The 24067-nt window shown below is 34.9% G+C and overlaps 2 protein-coding genes and 1 long non-coding RNA gene across 7 annotated transcripts in view; 1 reads left to right on the forward strand and 2 right to left on the reverse strand.

Annotated features, from left to right (window-relative positions):
* Positions 1–128: 128 nt before the first annotated feature.
* LOC107998183 (protein ROP) lies at positions 129–6191 on the reverse strand. 2 transcript variants are annotated; one of them, XM_017057308.2, is made up of 11 exons: positions 6089–6191; positions 4456–4752; positions 3721–3824; positions 3177–3325; positions 2855–3070; positions 2690–2788; positions 2370–2577; positions 2033–2281; positions 1748–1938; positions 1516–1670; positions 129–1449 (listed from the first exon to the last, which is right to left on the reverse strand). In XM_017057308.2, the coding sequence occupies exons 1-11, from the start codon at positions 6114–6116 to the stop codon at positions 1388–1390; spliced, it is 1758 nt and encodes a 585-aa protein (XP_016912797.1). In that variant the 5' UTR covers positions 6117–6191; the 3' UTR covers positions 129–1387. The 2 variants fall into 2 exon arrangements, with proteins under 2 accessions (XP_016912797.1, XP_016912799.1); XM_017057310.2 differs by lacking the exon at positions 3721–3824 and adding an exon at positions 4103–4206.
* Positions 6192–6913: 722 nt separating this feature from the next.
* The window catches only part of LOC107998119 (ras GTPase-activating protein raskol), a 302632-nt gene continuing 285478 nt past the window's right edge, over positions 6914–24067 (forward strand). For 3 of the 4 annotated variants that reach the window (XM_062072909.1, XM_062072914.1, XM_062072910.1), the window contains exon 1: positions 6914–7310. In XM_062072909.1, the coding sequence (XP_061928893.1) occupies positions 7262–7310 (49 nt within the window). In that variant the 5' untranslated portion in view covers positions 6914–7261. The remainder of the gene's footprint in view (positions 7311–24067) is intronic. The other variant, XM_062072919.1, reaches the window with a different exon arrangement.
* On the reverse strand, positions 7279–12090 carry LOC133665820 (uncharacterized). Its single transcript, XR_009829210.1, has 3 exons — positions 11652–12090; positions 11427–11597; positions 7279–9935 (listed from the first exon to the last, which is right to left on the reverse strand). It is a non-coding gene; the product is annotated as an uncharacterized LOC133665820 (long non-coding RNA).

The following is a 24067-nucleotide window of genomic DNA, read 5'->3' on the forward strand; positions in this document are numbered from 1 at the left end:
ATTCATAATAATAACATAAAATAAGTTAATTTTTATGTAAATTTTAATTGGTAATGTTCGATTCAAATCAAATAAAATCATATCTCTACTTAATGTGGTATGGTGAATGCATAAAAAAAGAAACAAAATTGGAGCGAATTGTAGGCCTTTATAAGCAGAACATTTTGTTTAAACTACAATCTACATACATATATGTACTCATATAATATATTATGTAATAATCAATACCGTAAACTTTGTAATAATCTCGCCGCTAAGTAATCACAATATTAACACATATCAATAATCATTACGATCATTAACAGATTAACTTCCACCGATCGAAAGCGATGTACAATTGCTTCGTATATACAGCAGAAGTTTCAACGTGTAAGTACTTATCAGTATAGTAAAGATATTATTTTGAATGAAACAAGTGTAAGTCTTTTATAATCGGACAATTTTCAAATTGATATAATTGCACGCTTTAAGGTGAGCTAAAAACGGCATTTATATTATATATAATTTAATACATTTTATCTGTACGCTATTCAAATGCATTTATTCAGCAACAAATTGATAATATAGTAAAGTACATATAACGAATAACTAAATATACATCTATCGTTTTATTATACAATAAGATATTTAAATATTTGTATCTTTAAACATAATTTAAATAACTTTAAACGATTTATAAAATAAATATTAATTTTACTTATTTTCTTACTAAACTATGCTTGCTGATTGATTAAATTAAGGGACGTATGATCATGTTATACAATACTCAATTCTTATGTCAATTAAAGAAGCAATAATAGTGATTTCGCAAGCGAAATCTTCACACTAAATATTCTTTATCATAGTGTAACAATCGATAATTTTTGGAGCGGGAGATAACGAAATATTAATAATAACGAGAAATTTACACGAATATCACGATTTTCTACTACAATACATCAATTTTTTTTAGCTAAACGCGTCGCTTATTTTTAACAAAGGGACAGTATGGCATAGGATAACATATGATATTTGAGCTAGATCATTCGCGAGCCTAAATTACTATTAAGCACCTCTGTACGATTTTCATTAGTATTGCCAACATATTTATTCCTTCCATATTAATTTTTTATTCGTGCAGGCACTTAACCGGATATCTTTTTCTTCTGGCGCTATTATATTCTAGCCAAATGATGTTTATGATATGACATTTCCCAATGTTTTTAATTAGTCGCTAATTAATTAACTAGGCGACTTTAACAATTGACCGAGTGTTCCTTATTTTATATTAATTATATTTCGAGATCATCCACAGAACTTTGTAGCTGATATTATTAACGGAGCCAAAGCTAATGGCATAGGAATACGGGAATGTTTTTATTTTTTTACAACATAAATATTTTTTTTTTTATATGTGAAGTTTACTTAGATCATCTAAGAAGGATTTCGGTGTAATTATGTGCGACGAACCTAAAGTAAAATAATAATGTAATATTAAAACAAATTCAATCATATAGATTTTTAATGTATACTTACCAATTATGACTTCCCAATTTTTTAAAGCATTTGTAACTTCGTAAGCGCATCGGATTTCAGAAAAGCAAACACCTCCAACGACAAATACGATTAATCTTGGAACGTTCTTAATAGTTTGTGAACCTTTGTCTTTATGCCAATGTCCATATCTCGCACTAAAAAAAAAAATTATATAATGTTATAAAAATATCATTATAAAATGTTATTTATATAAATTTTTATATTATTATACCTAGTTGGAGCATGATATCCCGAACTTGCTGCTCGTCCAGCCAAAAAAGGAAAATGTTTAGAATCGAGTTTATCTTCAATAGCGTCTTCCATAATGTCTTTCATAACTGGAGTCCAACGACTCATTTGATAAGTTTGTTCTGTAATTCTTTCTTTACGTTGTACGGTATATAATTTTTTACGATTACCACCCTATAAATAAATACAATAAAATAGATTCCAATACCTAAACTATATGTTCGAAATATATATGCATTATTAATAATTGATAAAATAAGATATTTACATCTACAACTATGTTAATACCAAGATTAGCCATGTTTACTATAGTTTGTTTATCATCAGGAGATATTTGAGCATGATGAACAAGACGGTTAAGATTTTCTTCAGAAATACCATTTTTACTAATAACATATAATGCAATAATTCGTAATTTATCTAAATGATGTACAGTTTGGTCAAGTAAAATTGGAGTAATATTTTTCATTTGATCTTTGATACGTTCTCCTTCAGCATCTGTACCCATCGCTAAATCCTAATAAAATGATAATGCATATGACAATGACTTAATAAATAAATTAATTTGATAACATTTAAAAAAGAAAAAATTATATAAAACATACTTGTTCTACTTTGCATAATTTATCTACATTTCCTTGGTAACGTTTCATACAATCTTCCGCTAATTGTAAGTGTGTTGCATATTTACTCAATTCTTTTTGATACTGTGGCATTTTTTTAATCATCTGTGAAAGATCCCTCATACTTTGTTTGTCTCCTTGTGGCATTCTTTTTGATTCTGTGAATTTCTTTAAATTTTTAGTAACATTCCTAAAAAAGATATATATCTTAAACATGCATTTTTTTTTAATTATTTATTTTTATTAATAGAATTCTTATTTCTATTAATTTTTTTTATGAATTTTTAAATTATTCTACTCACTGTGAAACTACAGCAATATGCTGATGTCTAAGATCTACCCATAAATCGTCATTTTCATCTAATAATACTTCCTTTTGTACTCCTGCAGATGCCTCAAATCTTGTAACAAATTTTTAATGTTATATAATATAATTTGATATTATTTATAACTATTATAATTCTTACCTGTAAACATCATTCTCAATATCTAATAAATCATATGCCATAGCTTGTAGCGTTAATTCGTGTAACAACGGTGAAACACAGTCAAATCCTCTGTCTAGAATAAGCAATTGAGAGCGTGCTTTTTCAGGTCCTTCACCCATTGTTGGCTCATCTGCTTTGTAAGCATCTAATTTTTGTTGAACCATATGTGCCAATTCCAAATTTCGATCAAAATCACTATAGAAATAAATTATATTATAATTCTATAATAAATTATATTATAATTATATTATATAAATTGTATAAAATTGTATAAAATAGAAAATATTATATTATATTATACCTTCGATATCTAACTGATGGATATTCTCCTAGAGTAGCACAAAGTGTCGCGATTTGTTCAGCTATTCTTTCCATATTGGCTGTTCTCAAGTTGGAAAAGGAAGCATTATAAAAGCAAGCAAATGTTTCAGCTGAATCCAAGGAGAAAACCTATTTAATTATGTATTTGTTTTAATATTATCTTTACACTTTTTTTATTATTATATATTAAGCGATTATAATTTCATGTATTAGGCAGTGCAATTAATAGCAGAGTATACATTTTATATATATACGTATATAGATCAAGGAAGAAGATTAATAAAATATTAGTAACGAATAAAATAGAGAATTGGATACACCGAAAAGAAAAATAGAAATTAGGATGCAAAAGGAAAAAAAAGGAACATACAAGCTACAAGATAATCATAGAAGTCTTTCGCCTACATTCTACCCCGCAAAATAAAGAACTGAAACATACGGAGAAGTTCTATTTGAAATTAATAAAATAGTAACTACCGCGGTTTGCAACTAGCAGCTATAATTTTTTTTTTCTTGTTCGTCACCTGCGATTCGTAAGGCAAGAAAGCGATGTTGATCTCTTTCAGGGTTTTGATCTTTTTAGCGGCGAGAGACTTGCAGAGTTCATTGAACAGCTCCTCCGGACACACTGGTTGCGTGCAAGCATGAATGCATTCCGTCGTTAGTACGTGCTTTATATGTGAGTATTGTACAAAATAGGGGGAATGATGTCCAATAATTGTATTATAATTATCGCTGGTCGAAAAATTGGAAGATAGGTATGTAAAGAGTGTTATTAGAGTGGTATTTATAAAGAACGCTGATTATGTGTATGTTCATGTATGTATCGGTGAATATTTATGTGCCCGTCACCACGGAAAACGTAAAGTTGTCAGACATTTGATATCTCAGTTTCCTTTGCTTTACCTGTTCTTCGTACGGTATGAAAGCGATGTTGATCTCTTTTAGTGTCTTTATGCGTTTAGCTACCAGCGAGTGACACAATTCTTTGAACAATTCATCTGGACATGCTGTAAAGAGATATACTTAGAATTTTATATTGATTGACCAAAATTGAAAATACCGGATTGTCCATTCTTGTACATCTTGTATAATTTTTTTTTTAATTTCCTGTTTATTAAATGTGTAGAAAAAAAGATAAAATCAAAATTGAGTTTTATGTGTACGTGAGATGCATAAAAGTTAAATTATTTTAACTATTTATAGCTGCTTTTCTTATGATAATATTTATCCTAATCAAAATACAAAATTCTACCTACCTTCTGTGAAATAAACATGGGCTACTTTGTAAGAAGTCCTGGTAGGATTACTGAAGTCTTCGATTAATTTTTGGACAGAGGAATTGCATGGTGTGATCAGGTAGATTGCTTCCATGGTAGGTAAAGGTTCCCGTTTCTTGTTGATATCTTCTACTAAGGTAATGCCTTGTGCACTGATATCGTGCATTTTACAACATGCAGATACCATCCTCATGGCCAATTTATCAACTACTAAAATTCGCCATTGAACGCCAGAACTTCCGGTCTTCTTCTGTTTGATGACTTCATTCATAATCTCTGAAAAAATTGATCGATGATTAATATTTTTATATTACAATATGATAGGACTTTAAATAAATTTTTATTCTATTTTATATTAATTAATTTTATTATATTAATTTTTTAGAGTCTGAAAGTCAATCGATCATAATTTTATTTCGATCGATCATATTCATTAGCATATGATTTATAAAAATGCAATAAATATATTTTATTCACAAAAAGAAATAATATAAATCGAATATATAAAATATATTTGTTAAAATAATAATAATCAAATTGAAATTGTTTCAGGATTATGTTTGAACGATTCAAAATTGAATAAGAAATCTATTGGCGCTTTCAACACGTATTGATCGTTACAAGGAATGACGTCATGCTACATGATCGTATCTAAAGATGAAAGAACCCCATTTCATACAATATATAGAAAGTAAAAATACTGATAAGTTTGTATAATTTGATGGTTATCAAATAAAAAATATTTGGTCAATAATAGTATATCACAAGTGTTAAGATTTCATTATTACTTGCAAATCATTTTATAGGAAAAAATATATTAATTAAATTATTTGATATAGATATACATGATAAAACAATACGATATATATTTTTAAATTTCACAATGCATAATTATTAATAACTCAATGAAAATTTAAAATAAACAATTATTTTTTAATTATTTCAGTTTAATTATTAAAAAAATAGGAAATACATTTTTTGTTTATGTACTTGTTTATCTTTTTTATGTAATGTTATCTATAAAGCATGCTAATAAATTTAGTCATTTTATGATTTTGAAAATTTTGATTGATATTTATTTTGTTTATAATTTGTTATATAGTTACATATAAATAACAAAAATTAAAATAAAAACATATATAATAATAATAAAATATATTTAAAAATCAATAATAGATTTATATATGCAAACAGATTCTTTTTTTATTTTTATTAAAAATAAAAATTAACTATTAGAAATTAAGAATTATTATTTACTCATGATAATACTCATTAAACTTTTACAATCAATAGATTACAAATTTGATAAACGTGCATATTGATAATCTCTACGTTATTCTATTATGATAAAATATATAATTTTTTAAATGAAATACGAGCATAACGTGATTCTAAAACATAAATTTGACATTTCTATCTAGCAGCCGCTTCATAAACGATGAAATCATCATAGCATATACGCCCTTTGGAGGTTACAGATTATGACAGTTGTACAAATGATATGATTGTCACAGAAAATAAATCTACAAAATTCTTTCAATATTATTAAATAAACAAATTTTGGAAAATTTTACTTTTATTGTAAAGAATTACATTATTTTTTGTTACTCACTTTGACCGACTTGTGCCTTGAGCGCCATTTTGCTAGTAACTGACTGTATGTTTCGTTACCAGGTGGCGTTTCAACGACAAAGAAGCAGATAATTCTAGAATTATCTTATAGTTAATGATTATCTATAGTAATGTTTCTCTGTTCAAATCGATGATATTAAACTGTGCTTATTAATATAAGTGTTTAATGTAATAAATTATTTTATTTATTTAAAAAATTCAATTAATTAATTATTTCAGAAAAATAAATTGTATAAATTTTTATTTGAAAAATGTTATAAATAAATAAGAACGATCTTTTAGACAGATATTTGACAATAAAAATTTTAAAAGTAGACAAATAGAATATTACAATAAAAATTGTATAAAAAAATATATATTATAAAAATATAATATTACTTATATTTATATTTATTATGTATAATAAAAAATAAAATTATAAAATTATATAAAAAAGTTATTTTATACAAAATATAATTTTATTGAATTCATAACTTATTAAATAAGTAAATATTAGATTCTTTGCTTTGTATTTTCGATATATATCGAATTATCAAATATCACTTTATCTCGAAAATCGAATCTTATTTTGATTATCGAATATCATTTCAAAACCTATATTCAGACTATTCGTATTTATCGTAGGCGTATAATGAATTCATTGTTTGTGAAAAATTCATAATTTATATCATTAAAACAATTTATTTAATTATATACAAGAAATATGCAGGATAAGCGCACCACCTGAAAGCGAGAGGGGATGGCGACAACGCCATGCGAGAGAGAAAGAGAAAGAAGATCGGCTCAACGAGGACGTGAGAGGGTTTGTTCAGTTAGTTCGGATTTGTTCGCCGGTGTGTATGGTTCGTGTCGACGATTTGCGCGCGCAACATCAGTGTGTACGCTCGCGCTCGAAGGAACGACACTTCGACATTTTTGCATTTACTTTCTCCGTGATTTCGTGTATCGCTCCGTCTGCGCGCGTTTCCGTGCTGGATTCAAAACTACGCCGGTTCGTCTTGCGTCGCGTTGCGTCAATGCACGGAAGAATGTGTGTCGCGGATGTTGTTTAACAGTGATAATACGTTCTGACTACGGGCTGTTCCATTCATTTTCTTATGTGACCTGTGTACTTGTGTGATACATTTTTGGTACTCGGTGTTCGGCTGCAACGATGAAACTGGAGTATCCTTGTCGCGTCGAGGGTTGGCTGAACGTTTGTGGTAAGTACGATTTCTTTATCTTTCTTTTACTATTTCAAGCATATCTTTCGTATACGCGATATTTCGTGATTTCCTGGTAAATAATAGGACAAAAAAGATAAAATTAAACGAACTAGGAGGGAGGTTATGTACGGTTGTGTACAAAAGTGTCTGGTACAGTGAACCTTCCAGATGCACGTGCGCTCTGCGCCACGAGAACGCTATTTCGCTCATTTCGCTAGCCGGCACTCAGCCGGGTCCACACGCTTCGTTGCATAACAACAAGTGTAGTGGGAGTCTGTCATCGTTCAGTCATACAGAAACTCTCAGTTCCCAAGAATATCATACGCTGTATTTCATGATAGTCTCTCCGCGTTTATCTTTCAATAAACAAAGTTGACAGATGAAGAACGGTTTTTTTCTCCTTCGCAAGCGAAGAATGTTTCTTTTGTATTAGCATTTGTTTAATTTACCAATCGTTTAAGCGCACAAGCTCTTAATTTAGAATAACATTTATTTGCGCATCATTTCTCTTTTATAAAATGAATCGTTCTCTTTTCTTATTTCGATTGAGATTAAAATAGTGTTGCTACTAGCAAGTGTGCCGAGTTACGTAATATTCCAACGCCCATTTCTAGGTCACAGGGTAAAGTAAGGATAAAAGGGAGTAAACTTGTTTAAACTTTCTTTACGTTAGAGATTGCAGAAAGATTTCTTTAAAAATTTCGTGGAATAGATACACGTTACCATAATTTTTTTTTTATACATTTTTTCTTTTTTTACAAAAAATTTGTAAAATATTTTGAAACTCGATATAAAATATACTGTACGCACATTTCTATGTTTACATTTTCACTTCTCTCTATGAATATTGTACGCTTGTACTTTCCCAAACTGTTACATATATAATTATTTTCCCTATATAAACAAGAGAAACAAGATGCATGTTTTATGGTACGTAGTCCTTTTGGTATGCATCCTTTAGCATAAGCATCGTTAAATTTCACATTTTTTCTATCGTCAATTTTCATACGATGAGGCAATGTTTGATTTTTACGAGTTTGATAAGACTCGTTTCGTAACAAAATTCATTTTCAGCTTGACATGATATTTTCCAAGGAAGCCGAAATTGTTGACATTCAAACATACGTGATGAACACGTATCGTAAAACACAATAAATCGAACGGCATCATGACCACTCGAATGTCTTTAGTGGAACGATTGTTCATTATAAACTGCTTGAAATAATTAGGAAGTCTTATTTCATCAATGATTCATCAGAGTAACGTTTAACTCACTTGTTTTTTTTCTTGTTTTTTGCCATTGAAAATGAATTTTTCAATTAAATCATTAAATATAATTATTCTTTTCCATCTGTAAATTCCTGATTTCTAAAAATATCATTATCAAATAATGGTTGTTTATAAACACAGATTTATGTCTGTGATCTCTTTTTATTATATTTGTTTATAGAAAATTATTCAAATTTAATTTCTCTATCAGAAATTCATTCTCTTGACAGCATATTAAAAATAAATCTTTCAATTATATCAAAAATTTTAAACACGCGAATATTTCGAGTACGAATTTCCATTCGTAACGAACGAACGTGCGTATTATTCCGAAATAGAAAAGGATTATTGCACAGCCAGTTATTGCGTTGCATCGATTATCACCGATTGTTTCGATATCGATTCCCTTCGATTTTCGTCGTTCTTTCGGCCCTTCAGGGACTTGAAACGCATCGAGAGGCCGGTCGATCGGTCTCCTCTTTTTTCTTTTTTTTCCTTCCGCTTCTTTACTCTTTTCCCCTCTCCCACTCGACGTTTCCCATTTGCATCGAAATGAAAACATACCTATTTGGTGGCCTTCGTCCCAAGTCCCTTTTGTCTTTGGTCGAGCAGGGAATGGACGTTCCTTGTACTCGCGAATTCGTACACGTCGCGACGTATTTGCACGAACATGCTCGTTTTCGCCGTGCACCTTTGCTCTTTATCCGGTTCCTCTTACTTTTTTCCGTCTGGAGGACGGAACCAACAATGAAGAAGAAGGAGGCAATTCACCTTGTGCGATTGCCAACATTTGAATGTATTCGAATGTATTCGATAATCGCGTGATTTCGTAATCTTGACAACAGTTTGATTTGTCTCGCTTCCATCGTGAGTTGTAACTTGTTCGATCAAATCAGTAGTTTATTCTTCATAGTAATATACCGATCACGATCACATTTTCAATTGTTAAAAATTTATCAAAATAGTTGACGAAACTCATAAATTAAATTCCGTTCAAAATCTCGCGAATCATAAATAATTAATCAAGCTGGTCGGACACCGTTCATCATTAATTCTAACCCAAAGAAAATCTTAAAAGCGAGACGGCCATCTTTCGATATTATCCACTCGATCAGCAAGAAGAAGAAACAAAGGTAAAATAGTTAAATGATCGCGAACGGAACCAGTTTTCTTTCGCCGTTTCTTTTATCGTGGCCGCAATTTGTTCAATCGAACACGTTGAATTATCTCGAAACGAAGATCAGGATCGGTTTTTCTTTCGTTGGTCTGCCCTTTACTCAACGTGTGTCGCCGAATCGTCCACTTTCCCCGCAGAATGCCCGTATTTTATCCCGTTTCGTTTGCATTGCACACCTGCAAAATAATAGACAGCGTTTTCTTACCGCGAACGAGAAACGGGTTGCCCACGTAAGGCACAGGTTGTTTCTGTACTTGCGTTATGTCACTCGGTTCCCCGCCTCGAATCTAAATAAATCACGGTGAAAATCACGGGGAATTGTTGTCGCGTACATCTTGGAAAAATGTATAGCGGTTATGTAACGCGTCTCATTGTGCTTCCAAACTGTGGACGAAGCAAATTCTATATTTACACAAGCTCTATAATCTTTTCTTTCTTATTCCTCACCGGTCTATAACCGATCTACTTTTCAACTCTCGATACGTATAAATTATTCAAAGTTTCGTTTGAGCTTTCCTTTCATCTCATACCTGCGGATCGCGAACTGGAGATCTACCATATTTCGATAATTCTAGCCATTTACGTCGATCATATTTATATCCGCTCTAAGATGCGCGCACCTTTACTCGAGGGATGCAAATTCAACTTTTTCTCACTTTTATCTTTTCTATCTTTTATCGAAACGCGAGAATATATCCTCGAGTTAGTCGTCATATACGATAACGTCTATAAATACCATTAGATTAATTAAATTTCACTCTGGTAATTAGGAAAAAAAAGAAAGAAGAATTTGCGTGTACGGATGACCGTCCAGACTACGTCGTATCATTTTGGCCGGTCCCTGGCGCCGCATCAGATCGCGTTAATCCACGGGATGAGAAGATGCCGAGCACGATGATCTCAAATAACCAGGATCGATTTAATCCGCGCCATAACGCGCCGCAAAATACGTTGCCTCCAGTCACGTTTCCCTTTACTCCTACACGATCCCGACCCGTTACGCTCTCCTCGACCGGCAAATATAAATAATTGATTTATTGCATGATTTACAAGCATTTCCATACTCCGTTTTACCCGACACGTCCGAAGTTCACATGCATACACACCGCCGACACACGGCCAGGTTTATCGCGGCTATTGCCGTTACTACTTCATTGTGTAATTGCATCGGTGTTCCTAGTAAACGATATCGCCGCGGATCCAGCTGTAAGCGCGATCGTAAAAGCTTGAACCCGGGTTCACGGCGTTTCGACCGTTTCGCTCAGATACCACCGTCGATTCCCCTCTTTTCTTCCCCTCCTTGCGAAATCGAGCGAATTTCGGATTCGTTTTCTTGTTTTTTCTTTTTTTCTTTTTCATTTCTGCTTGCTAGATTTGGATCGAGATGGGGCAAAAATTTAATCGTGCCAAACTTTTCGGTCGTTCTATAATACATCATTTGAGAAGGGAAATTTTCAAACGGGAGCCGATCTGGGTAAAGTTTTTCTTTTTTTCTCTTTTTTTTTCTATAGTGATAGAGTAGTTTATGATTAATATTAATCGTCCAGAAGAGAATTTGAACGACACGTGTTCGCCGACTTTTTTTTATAATCTATATCACTTTTTTGTGAATCGATTCTGGTTTTTCTGGTTTTTCATTCTCGATTATATGTATACATTACACATACTTTTCTATAGTTACAAATGAATTCCAGAAATTCTTCCTCTTTCTCGTTCCTAATCCTCCTTATCGCAAAAACAACTTCCCACGCATTCTCGTAAAAGTTCTTCTAAAATTCCACCGAATTTTTCCAAAATCCGAATAAAAGAGTTATTTGTAACGTATAGACGAGGTCGATCTGAAAGGTAAAATGATGAAATTTCGCATATCGGAAGAATATTGGTAGGCCAACCTTAAAATCGACGTAGAAAAATATCGGTCACACCATCGTCTCTCTGTCTCTCCATCTCGTTTCATCCAACGTAAACTCTGGCAAAATAAATAAACAAGGCTCGATCGATATTTTGGTTCTAGCGTGTCGGAATCGATCCTCGAAAACTGTCGACCCACGGATACACATCAACACACTGTACAACAACCTCGCGATAAACGAAATGAGAAAAAAGCGTAGAGTAAATAAGTAATAATAGTAAAAACTGGATAATCCTGATCGGTCGGTTGACAAAATACGCGTATTTACGGGTACCGGTTTTCGTAAATGACCGTTTTGCAAAAGTCGCTTGTCACACACCCGTGATGGACATACGTATTTGCGTGCACGCCAGGCGGGATATCGGTCGAAACAACGAAAAGAATCGCGCTATATGCTGACACGGATAGCGCGTTACATTATTTAATAGGATAACGAAGTTACAGCGTGAATTATCGCGCTCTGTATTCATCGGGCTGAGAGGCGTGGGCGGGTTATTGTTATGCGCGAGCACATTGCAATTCGTTTGTTTACTTTTCGCGTTGCGCAACCGCTCGATTAATTTTAGAGTTAGATTCAACGGCGGCAAACGCTTCTCCTTTTCGTCCATTTGCCCTTTGTGTCTCGACGACACGAGTCGTCGTTGTTTTCTTTCTTTCCTTTTCTTTTCTTCTCCTTCCTTTTTTCCTTACCTCTTTCTCTTTCGTCTTTCTCTTTTCTCCGCGTACCTCTTTACACCGCGTTGAATCGTTGTGGCGGATTAAAAATTCTGGACGCTGGATCGGTTTGAATACAAATTTTAAAGAATGGAACGACGTGGAACGTATTTGTAATTTCGCAGAAGGTGTTGACTTTGAGAATTTTGCCCGAACGTTGAAAAGGCTCGATCACCGCGAAATATTTTCGAATTCTTCGATTTTTTTTTTTTTTTTTTCTTCAACCGAAAAGAAAATAGCGATTTCACGATCCTTTCATCCTCGTCGTCATTCTTCAAATAATATAAATCGTTTTTCGTTCCCGGCCTGTATATAATATCCAACATTCCTAATTTTAAGCAAAATTTAAATTGTAAATCGGTAAGTAAGATCGATCGAGTGGAACAAGAAGAAACAACAAGAATATAAACGTCGTTGCATTCTTTTTTTCTACTAATAAAAATAATTCAAATTAATAAGTGCAACTTTTAATCCTTTTAGCCAACGTTGCGATATTAAAATTATCGTCACGCCGTGTTGTCGCGTTGGATGGGAAATAAATTTTCCCAGATATATCAGTGCAGTGTTAATCAATTATCCAGAATTTCTTGGCCGCTTGTTCCCTCTATTTTTCGCTCGGTAGTGTATCGATCGTACCGTGTCGGTTACACGGGCCACGATTTTGATAACACGGATAGAAATTGGTACAGTGAAATTGGTTGCAGGTGTATGCAACCGTATAGATCGGTCTATTCGAGCCACTTTCACGATTGATCTCACAAACTCGTTTTATACCGGTTTAATTGGCCAAACGCGATCGAATTGAACCGCGTAGAGATAAGAATATCGCATACCGGGGAGCATAGTTCGAAGTTGACACGGTTCTATTTGCTCATCGACTCGTTTCATATCATTATCGCTCAATAATAAGGTATTTACGACTAATATAAAAGCACTTGATACGAAAGAAAATTTTTTCGAAAAGTTTCCTTTTAAAATTGTGTAAACGATCCGGTATTCGATCGATTATTCTAATGTAATAAATAAGATATATCGAATAGAAAGTTGTTATCGTTATCAATGATCCAGGGGAAAAAATTTAATGAGTAGAAACTGTTGAATTGCCAATTAACTCTATAAACAATCTCGGAGAATATTCGTTATATATTGTATTTACATCGCTCACAAGTCAAATCGATCGAGTTTATTCTCCAATTTTTAATTTTGCCGCCTTAGATTTGCACGAATGTATCGATATTGGCTCTTAACTTTTCTCGAACCAAATGATTTACATCATATTGTTATTGAAATTGAATTGAATTTATGAATTTTTTTTGAACACGATTAAAATAAATGAGGCTTAAACAGAGATTCAAATTTTTCATAAACGCTCACAAACGTTCAATGCCTCCTATAATATTTCTCTACACGGTTTTCCAAATAAAAGGATTCAAGAAAATATATCCTGCCTAATATTATTTTCGTTGGAATCTGTTTCTCATAGGATAGGAAGAAGACAGAGAATATCTACAACATTCTCGAGACGATATAAATTTCCGGACCGAGCGCTATCGGTAAACATTGAAATTAATTGCCTTCTTGGCTCGCGTTCGAAGATAAAGTTCGCGCTGCGAACAATTCAGGCTGGCATCCCAGTTAACACGTTGGCACGGTACATCGTGTAGATCAACAATCGGGATCGATACGACTGCTACCACGGATCGTAACGCACGGCTAAAGACGTAATTCCTAACAGTTGAACAGTGAAATCCAAAGATAGCCGCCGATGTCTTCCGGTTTCGAACGGCTCGTGGGCGTGTTTCGATCGCCTTCGCGTTACGATTCTAGGATGTCCATGGATTCGATAAACCCACCTATCCACTGCACTGTTTTATCGGTTTTCCGTTTTAGAACGGTAGCTGTAAATATTTTTCAGCTGGTTCCAGTTTCAGTTATAGCGAGTGTATATAAATCGAGTTATCGCGATGTATATATTGTAGAAATTTTTTTTAATTACAATCGTTACAATAAGATGAAAAAATAATCTTTTTAAAAATTGCGCTCGATTTAGGATAATTTGAGAATTTAAGAAAAAGAAAGGAAAAAGGAAATCGTTAAGCGATTATTTTACTGGTAGAAGAAATGGATAAAGAAATGTGCGTACATATTTTAACATTTGATCGTGCGTTAATATATTAATTCATTCGCGTCATTGAATGCTAAATTTAATATTCAAATTATTGGAAATTATAGCTTATGTAACATCGTGTTTCCATATTTGCTTGGGAACATCGGAATTTAAAATTCCATCTCGATCATATTGATCGAAGATTTTTCATCGTAAAGTTGCACGCGGAAACCGATGGATGGCGTTTGAAAGTCATTCGATCTTCGCGTATCTTCGATGCGCCAGCCTCGAATCGAAAGGGGTGGGGGAATGAAAGAGATTTTTGAGAGAGAAAGGGATGGTCCCACAATGGTCCCGACTTCGGAAATTTCTGACGTTATCTCCAACCCCTTCCTCCGTTATTTCATCAACGTTGCCTCTGATGTATCTACAAAGGAATAAACGGAAGTCACGTCGCGCCGCCGTCCGCGTACAATGAACTCTGCTGGTGGTACCAGCCTCTGATTACAAAACATTTCTAAAACTCGGATTTAACGTTTTTTTTATCATCGCCGTTATTTGAGAACAAAATTCTACGCGAATTCAAATACAAGTCGGTTAAATTTCTACGTCAATTAATCCATCGTGAATTACGAATGATATAGCGATTGGAACACGTTTAAAAGATGAAGACGCGAAAGTTGGAGAGGAATTAAAGAGGACGAACTCTGCACCACGATGTATAACGGTTCTGCAATGCAATTAATCGGTATCACCGTTTATTGTCGCATATATTTTTAATTAAAATGTAAATAAGCGAGCAGCGAAAGCGTTACTCGCATCGTAACGATTGATCGAATATCGTACGATAAAATGTTATCCAAAAAGTTGTTAGTATTCCTTCTGTTAGTGAATTGTGCAACTCGTGCACGAGTAATGCGGAAGTACGTTGAATCGGGCATGCTTTATGGTCGTTCACGTTAAACGGAGAATTGAGGATAACGATAGATCGATCGGCACAGGTTTTGCAGCGATCATCCTTGGTTCTTCGCCTTTTTTTTGCGTCCTCGTACGATATTGACTCGCGTGTAATTCAACCTTCGTTTTTTGCACGATTTCACGGTGAGCTTGATTTCTTAACCAACTCGACGATTTTCCTTACGTGGATATTTATATGTAATATTCGAATTCATTTCAGAAGAACTTGGAAGAGTAAATCTCAAAAGAATTTTTATTTCATATTTCATGAAAATTCTTAACACATTGCTGCGTATGGAGCTCAGAACGAAATTTTGAAGGAGAGAGATCCTTGCCAATCGAAAGGGAAAATCTTATACCGAATAATAAAATCAGCAAAAGGATCAATTGTCTTTTGAGGTAACATCGACGACTCGTATACTCGATCATGTAAACGACATGTTGAATAAATCTTAATCTTGGAGATTGAAAATACTTGTAAATTAAAGCATCGAATGGTATATGAGCCGAGGTTGTAATAAACACGTACGATTAAACGTCAATTATCGGTGGATAAGTCAGGTCTCGCTTCAACCCCGCCTCGAAAACACGAGCTATTTCACGAACATCTTCACCGGAATGCTTTCCACTGGAATTCCATTATGCCGCGTATCATCGTCCCCGGCTTGCGTTCAAGATTTGTTTCACTTTCTCTTTCGAGCGTTGACACAGCTTTTTAGAGGCGTGGAACGAAAATTACGAGCGAACTGGCCGGATTGGAAAGTCTCCAATTCAAAAGTAGCCTCGCGGAAATCCGAGCACAACTCGATCTAATTATTCCGTATCTCGCGTATTTCGTTTAGAATCGTGTTTTCGAGATTTCTCCGTAAAAGGGGAATTAAATTCGTTCGACAAAGACGAAATTGAAATGGTTCAATCCTTCGAGGTTTCTTAATTTCCAGATCAAAGATTCGTAATGTACGCGGGGGAGGGAGACCGATGAAAACGGGAAAGGAAACGTGCTTTGGTCGTCTTGTAAACTTGGACGAAGCCGCTTCTGCTTACGATAAAGAATGAGCGTGGGTGGACAATGCGATCGAAGGAAGGCTATTGTAACTATTTAAAAACATTCCCCTCTCCCATCACCAAGATTCCAACGTGTGATGGATCATGGATTAGCTCATGAGTTAGGCCGTTGAAAAATAACTAGTTAAAAATTTATAAAATTGTTTACTAAAGTGACGACTTAATTAAAATACTTAAGCAACGTTCATTATATTGGTAGCTATATTATGATCGATCCGCTTTTCGTATAATCTCGCTTAGCTACAACTACTTGCGATCATTATTATCGTTTCGAACGATAAATTGTTAAAGTAACTTTATTCTATTATAACTTCAACTATTTTTTTCCCCATTATGACGATGCTCTTGCTTCCGTGCACGAATAAAACGTTTATTTTTCAATTCAAGTTTCTTTTCTTTTTTTAGTATCTTTTTTTTTTTAGTATCAATTTTATACGAAATTGCGACAAATTTCGTTATCTTTGAGCAAGATTGAATCTTTCCTAATCGTCTCTCTGGGAAAAATTGATGAATATATCGGTGTTTGGAACATTGTTACGGTGTGCAGACTTTACTTTCCGACAGAGATCGCGACGCGCCGCAGAATTTTCGTTTAACTTGGAAAGAAGAGTGTATTGACGTTGCAGCATAAATCCTTCCCCCCTCTCCCCGGTAAGAACAACATTCTGGCATTTCTTTAGGCTAACTTCGGCCGGAAGAAAAGTTTGATGAAAATTAAAAGAAGAATTTTATCCGATAAGAAAAATCTCACCTCGTTCGAAAACTTTTTTTCCCCGTTTTATCGTGAATGGGGGAGAAAGTAAGTAAGTTGCGCGATACACGAGCAAAATACAAAAATAGCCGTTTCGTGAACAGAGATCTTTATTTAATGTCGAAATACGACAAGCACGAACGGAACGTAGAAATTGAATTTATCCAATCAAGCGAGAACTATTGCTGTTCGAAAAAAAGTAGAAAAAAAATAAATAAATAAAAATGAAATAAAATAAAACGAATTATTATTATCGAGCAGATATTTTTAACTCCCTTAATCTGTACTAATTAATCCTCAATTAGTGTCTGAGTTCGTAGTTGATTGGCAATTGTTTGCGTTCATTTCGTGATTCTCCTTTTGTGAAAGACAATTCTAATATAAACTCATCATTTATTTCTTTAAGAATTAATCCTCGAGGGGATTATCTAATCTATAATTTTTTAATTGCAAAAAATAGTTGAAAATCAATTATAAATTCGCGTAATTTATTCCTTTAAGAATTCTTTAGGAATTTTAATAATATAAACTAGTACAAATTTACGTCAATTATTTTTCTAAATTTAATTAATCCTCGAGGTGCCTGTAATCTATAATTTTTAATTCCAAAAAAATAATTGAAAATCAATTCTAATATAAATTTGCATTAATTATTTCTCTAAATTTAATTAATCCTCGAGGTGCCTGTAATCTATAATTTTTAATTCCAAAAAATAATTGAAAAATCTAATCTATAAATTCTATAACTATAAATTCGTATAATTTATTCCTTTAAGAATTCTTTAAGAATTTTAATAGTATAAACTAGTATATATTTACATCATTTATTTTTCTAAATTTAATTAATCCTCGAGGAGTCTGTAATTTTTAATTTCAAAAAGTAATTGAAAAATCAATTCTATAAATTCTATAACTATAAATTCGCGTAATTTATTCCTTTAAGAATTTTTTAAGAATTTTAATAATATAAACTAGTACAAATTTACGTCAATTATTTTTCTAAATTTAATTAATCCTCGAGGTGCCTGTAATGTCTGTAATTCTTAATTCCAAATAAATAATCGTGATGCGAATAATATCGAACTCACAATATTATACGTGATACCCTCGAAGATGAACTATTCTTCTACACCGTTCTACATCCTGGAATCACGAGAGGATCGATAGAACGATATTTCAAACATCCCCCCGCTAACGTCCAATCGCGTTCCAACATCTCGAGATGAACAAAGTTTTCGTCTTGTTCTTCATTCGCGATCCGGTCTCGCGATATCGGCCGGGCAACTAAGGACAGCATCCAGTCACGAGGAGTAACTTGTTCACGTTTCCGTTATCCGTGTATTACGTGTCGTTTACGGGGAAGTACACGTTGCGCTCGGGTCGAAACAACCGGCGATGATTTACGAGGGTACCTTATGCAAATCGACGATCGAATCAAACATGCCGGGAGAAAGAGGAGAAACGAGAACGGTATTTGCCGAATATTATTCGCGACGCGGAATATTGAAATAGTTGATCAAAGTTTTGGCCGTGCAGCGATTACGAACTTAATTAAACTTTCCATAATTTTTACTTTACCAAAAAACAATTGGAAATCGATTTCACTACAAATTCGCACCATTTGTTTCTTCAAGATTACGAAGTTAAACAAAGTTACCTCGGATAATTGATTCGTTGGAAACGTAATAAAACTGCAGAATAAATTCGTAGCATTTTGTAACAAGTGATTATTTAAAGGAATTTTTCACTTTTTCAACTCTGTTCTCACCGATCTCAGGGGGGGAGGGGGATATCAGGATCTCGTTAACCTCTGCACCATCTCGTGCACCGGGGACGAGAAGATTTTCCCCTTTCCCTTTTTATCCATTTATTTATTTTTTCGTGTAACGACACTTACAGCCTCGTTGCGGCTCGCGCCTCCTCTTTTCGTCTATCGTGCAACGCTCATCTGCCCGGTTCTCGAGGGAACAAGCAGCCGAGATATTGCGGACGGATAGGAAGAAATCGTGATGGGAGAGGATGAGCGAGGATACCGAAGAAGGGGGAGGGAAAAACGTGGAACGCCTCGAGGGTAACCTGTTAGGCGAGGCGATGCGATAATCGGTCACGTAGACCGCATTTGCCTCGTTTAAAAATTAAGGGGACACTTAGCGCGCACGAGATGAAATCGAGATTCGCTCGAGATCCTCTCCCTTACCGCCCATTTACCGTTTCTTCTTCCCCCTCCTCCTCATCTTCTTCTTCTTCTTGAAATTTCAAACGAGAGATAGTGAAAGAGATACTTTAAATTCTTCGATAATAATAATAATAATACTCGATTCCCTTTCCTATGACACTATTCGTCACGCGAGTAAATCAAACTCGAACCGAATCTTATTCCCTTTTTCTAGATCTAAACAATTGTTTAGAAATTAAAAATGGAGGGAGAAAAAGGAGGGGGATGAAAAGCAATTCTCCACTTCCTTTCCCTCGAGACGTTTAATAACCTATTAAAAAAGCGAGAAATCGAGGGGAAGAGGACTAAGTTGTTTTATCAGTTTTCCAACAGTTCCCAAGTCCTTAATCACTTAACGATCCGTAATTTGTTGGAGTTGACGCCGGTATAAAATTGGCCGGGATTCGCGGCGTGTGTACAGAAAAAATCATCAAGGGTGGCGAGGCGTATCGGCGTTGCTTGCGGCGGCCCGATAAAAAGGGTCGAAGGAGACGGAGGGGGAGGACCGGCTCGATAATTGGTCACGTTCGGAGGATTTTCCCCGGAAAATCAGGTGAACGGTTCTCGACGAAACGCAAGGCGCGCTTCCAATCGCGACATCTCCTCGTCCATCGTTGCACGTGTTTGTTTTCGAAGGTCGCACGCGTAATTATCCGAGTTTGTTATTATATCCCCGGCGAAGGGATGGGTTAACAGGATACTTTGCATCTCCGGAGGTAGACGAGAAGGCGGGGGAGGATGGATGTTAAAGTTAATTAACGAGCGAAGAAAATTAATTGAACGTTTCGACGCGAGGTAAAATTACTTCTTCTATTTTATATGTATCATGGTTTAACCAGCTTCACTCCATTTGATGAACGCGATAGACAGCGTTGCCAGCTGATGCCGTGGACGGATATGAAATTTCGTTCAAAGGCGCTTCGCACATGCTTGCCTCGTTCCGGCTAGGATAATAATTACAGATTCGACGTAACGAGAGCCGGCTCCCCTCTCATTTTCCTAAGATTACCTAAGTCGAAATCAAACGTCGGAGCATCGATCGATTGGAAGATTAAATTAATATTGTATAATACAATAATTTGTATTAAATGGATTTTTACATTCCTTCGTGAAAGTTATTCGCCCTTATTATTATTGGCAACGCGACGAACACGAGCTCTCGTCACTTTCTTCGTCCACTACTACTTTTTTTCGCGTTTCGAATAAAAAAACACCTCCCGCGCTGTCCTATTTATGCAAATTGGACGCGATAGAGTGTTTATCGGGGGAAAAGTGTATGGGTGAGTAAATGAACCGAGAACTATGTTTTTCGTCAGTGCGAAACACGTTATTTCACGAAACGTATAATCCCGGTTTATTCTTCGAAGCTTTTACGATCTTACCACGCTCGAGGAATTCTTAAATCGGTCGTAAACTTGCGATTGCGCGATCACTCGAGTTTTTCACTCGTCTCCTTTTTTTCTTTTTTTTCGTTCCCTCTCGAGTAATTTGTCCCCTTTGCGACTTTACTTATTCGGCTGTTGCGGCCGAAAAGTACTTTCTCCTCTTCCCCCCTTCTCTCATCTTTTAATATTAAAACGAAGCTCTGGAGCTACGTAATTTCGGTCAAAGGTGATCCCGACAGATGACTCATCGCGAGTCCGTACAAAGTAATCGTGACTCATGCCAAAGTGAAATTGGAGTGCGAGGCCGGGTACACGAGCATCTTGACACATTTGCATATCAATCTTCGCGCTACAAGGCGGAGTTTACGCGTGGTGAATACAATAAGTATCTTTTTTTTCCCCCCTTTTTTTTATTTCCTCTTGTCATACAACTCACGCGCAAAACTATGCGTCAACTTTTCCAAGATTTCGATTCGATTCGACTCGTACGAACGGATCTTTTTGGGACGATATTTTTCACCATCAAAATTAAACGAGTCTCGTCCTTTTTTTCAATTCGGATTCATCCTTCGAAGCTGATTTCCTATTCTGAAAAGTAACTTTTAATATTTACGACGACCTTACGACTTCCAAGGTTCCACCTTTCATGTGATAATTTCCAATGTAAACTTTGCTGGCTGGTAAAATTAAATTTACCCAGCGTGTCAAGGTTGAGATATTTAAAGTCGTATTTATCGTGTTCGAAAAAAAGTCGACGATACGCTCGAAGATAAATTTCGTAACGTTGTTATTATTATTATTATTCCATCAAGAAAGTGATATTAATCCTCGCACATTTGTTTGAAACCATTCCCCCGGTTTGTTACCGTTCAATATACCATCCGTGTGAAAACAACAAGGTGATAAATCCAGTAATAATCGAGTCCACCTGTCGATACCCGTGTAAACAGGTGTAAACAGGTTTTCAGATTTTCTCCACGGGAGAAAGATCGTGTCCCAGATCCTCCTCCCCTTGTGCTCGCGTGTCAATTATTGTGCGGGTACATGGTACATGGTCGAATGTTAATTTAGCCACGTGCAAACACCTCGTGTATACACGTGCTTTGGAACGACAGGTGAGCACACGGTGTGCATGCACGTATAAACCGCGAATGACGCATATCTCGTTTCCATATCGAGGGGTTGAGCGAAACGTGAAATCAATTTCGACAGTTCCAAGTTATTTCACTCTTCCTTTTCTTTCTTTTTTTTTTTTTTCTTCTCTTTTGCTCGCAGAGTAGAATAATCTCCGCGCTGATCATTTAATCGAATATTCGTCGTTCGAAAAATTGTTGAGAGAATTCTCATTGAGCGATGATACATATATATATATTTTTGAAGATTTCGAAAAAGATCGAGATTATTATTGTTATTACTGAAAAATCGTCGAGAGAAGAAAAAATACCTTCTATTTTTCCATCGATCGTTTTTCTCAACGTTGTTTTCCACCGAAAATTACAACAAGCGGAAGAAAGTAGGTCGCCCTTTACTTTTGATTTTCAACGGCTCTTCAATCCAGCAATCCAGCAGCGAGTGCGGTTAAATTTCCTTCCTCCACATTTTTCGTCGATCTCTACAATCTCGCATTTACCCCCTTTCCCCCGCTCCTCTAAATTGTCTCGTTCCAGAGATTGATTTATCGCGAAAAAAGGGGGGGAAGTCGAATCGAAAGAATATTATGAAACGGAGGAAAAGGCGGTACGACGAGCTAGGACAGCCGATACTTACGACCCAATTACACCTCACTCCTGTTACTCCTCGAATTATGGAAAAATTTATACGCCGATAAATAATCGTGGCACCTTAATTGTTGCCGTCCACCGGGCCGAGTTGTTGTTAATGATGCATATAAAACGTATTCTCCACCTCGTGGATCTCTCCGTAAACTCGTTGCTAAACTATTATGTTCATGATCGGATCACGGAGATGATTTATGGTCGTAACGGTCGACTTTATAGTCCCCCCTCTCCTCCCCTCACCTCCTTTTCCTTGATAAATGTTCGAGAGGAACTTGTGGACTAGATCAATTGATAATCAAGCGATAGGCACCGGCTGATAAATCTTTTAAGTTTTATTCACGGCTGGTTTGAACCGATATTTCCCGCTCAATTGATGTTGATAAGTGGAAATTACGGAAGGTTAACGATTGCGAAAACGTTTAAGAAAGAGAGGAGAAAATAAAAGAAATAAATTATTATTCCTTGGATAAATTTTATTTCGGAAAGTGAAAATGAAAATGGCTTCTGGCTTCAATTGCATGTAGAGGAAGATCGAAAAAAGTTGTCGGCAGAGACGAACAATTTTCACGAGCGTTTCGATACAAAATAATCGCGAGATTGGGATCAAAGTGTTGAATCATCAAAGCGTCTACGTTAAATCGAACATCGTGACACGTTTGGTTAGGAGAATTGACCGTTTCAACGAGAAGCGTCGGTGATATGATGGCTTGTTTGCTGGAAAATCTTCCCTACCCTCCCGAAAGGAGCTATCTAATTTGACTCGCTTTGATCTCCCATGTTACCTTTATTCGTTCATTAGTCGTGACAGCGTGCTGGCTATCGTCCTTTCGCTCCACTAATTATGCATTCTATCCCGATATGAGTAATATCGAGGATTTATCAAGGACCTACTCTCGTTACCGAAGTTCGATAAACGCAAATTTTAGTTTAAAGCCTGTGAATCTGTCCACAGAAATTTTTACAAATCTAATTTAAATTATTTTTCGCGAAAAGGAAGGGATCGTGTTTAATATTGTTATACAAAATTCAAAATTAAATTGTCTCTCGAAGATTATCTTATTCTCATCGATAAACACAAGTTTTAGTTTAAAGCCTGTGAATCTCTTCAGAAATTTTTACAAATTTAAATTACTTTTCGCGAAAAGTGAATAAAGTTGTTATAACGTAGAGAAATTTTACGATTTAAAATTAAATTATCTTTTTTAGCGAAAAGTTGAAATTGCATCGATGTAAATTTTGATATGAGCAATATCGAGGATTATCTTATCCTTATCGAACTTCGATAAACACAAGTTTTAGTTTAAAGCCTGTGAATCTCTTCAGAAATTTTTACAAATCTAATTTAAATTACTTTTCGCGAAAAGTGAATAAAGTTATAACATAGAAAAATTTTACGATTTAAAATTAAATTGTCTTTTTTAGCG

Source organism: Apis cerana, linkage group LG3, assembly GCF_029169275.1.
Source record: "Apis cerana isolate GH-2021 linkage group LG3, AcerK_1.0, whole genome shotgun sequence".
NCBI classification, from domain to species: domain Eukaryota; kingdom Metazoa; phylum Arthropoda; class Insecta; order Hymenoptera; family Apidae; genus Apis; species Apis cerana.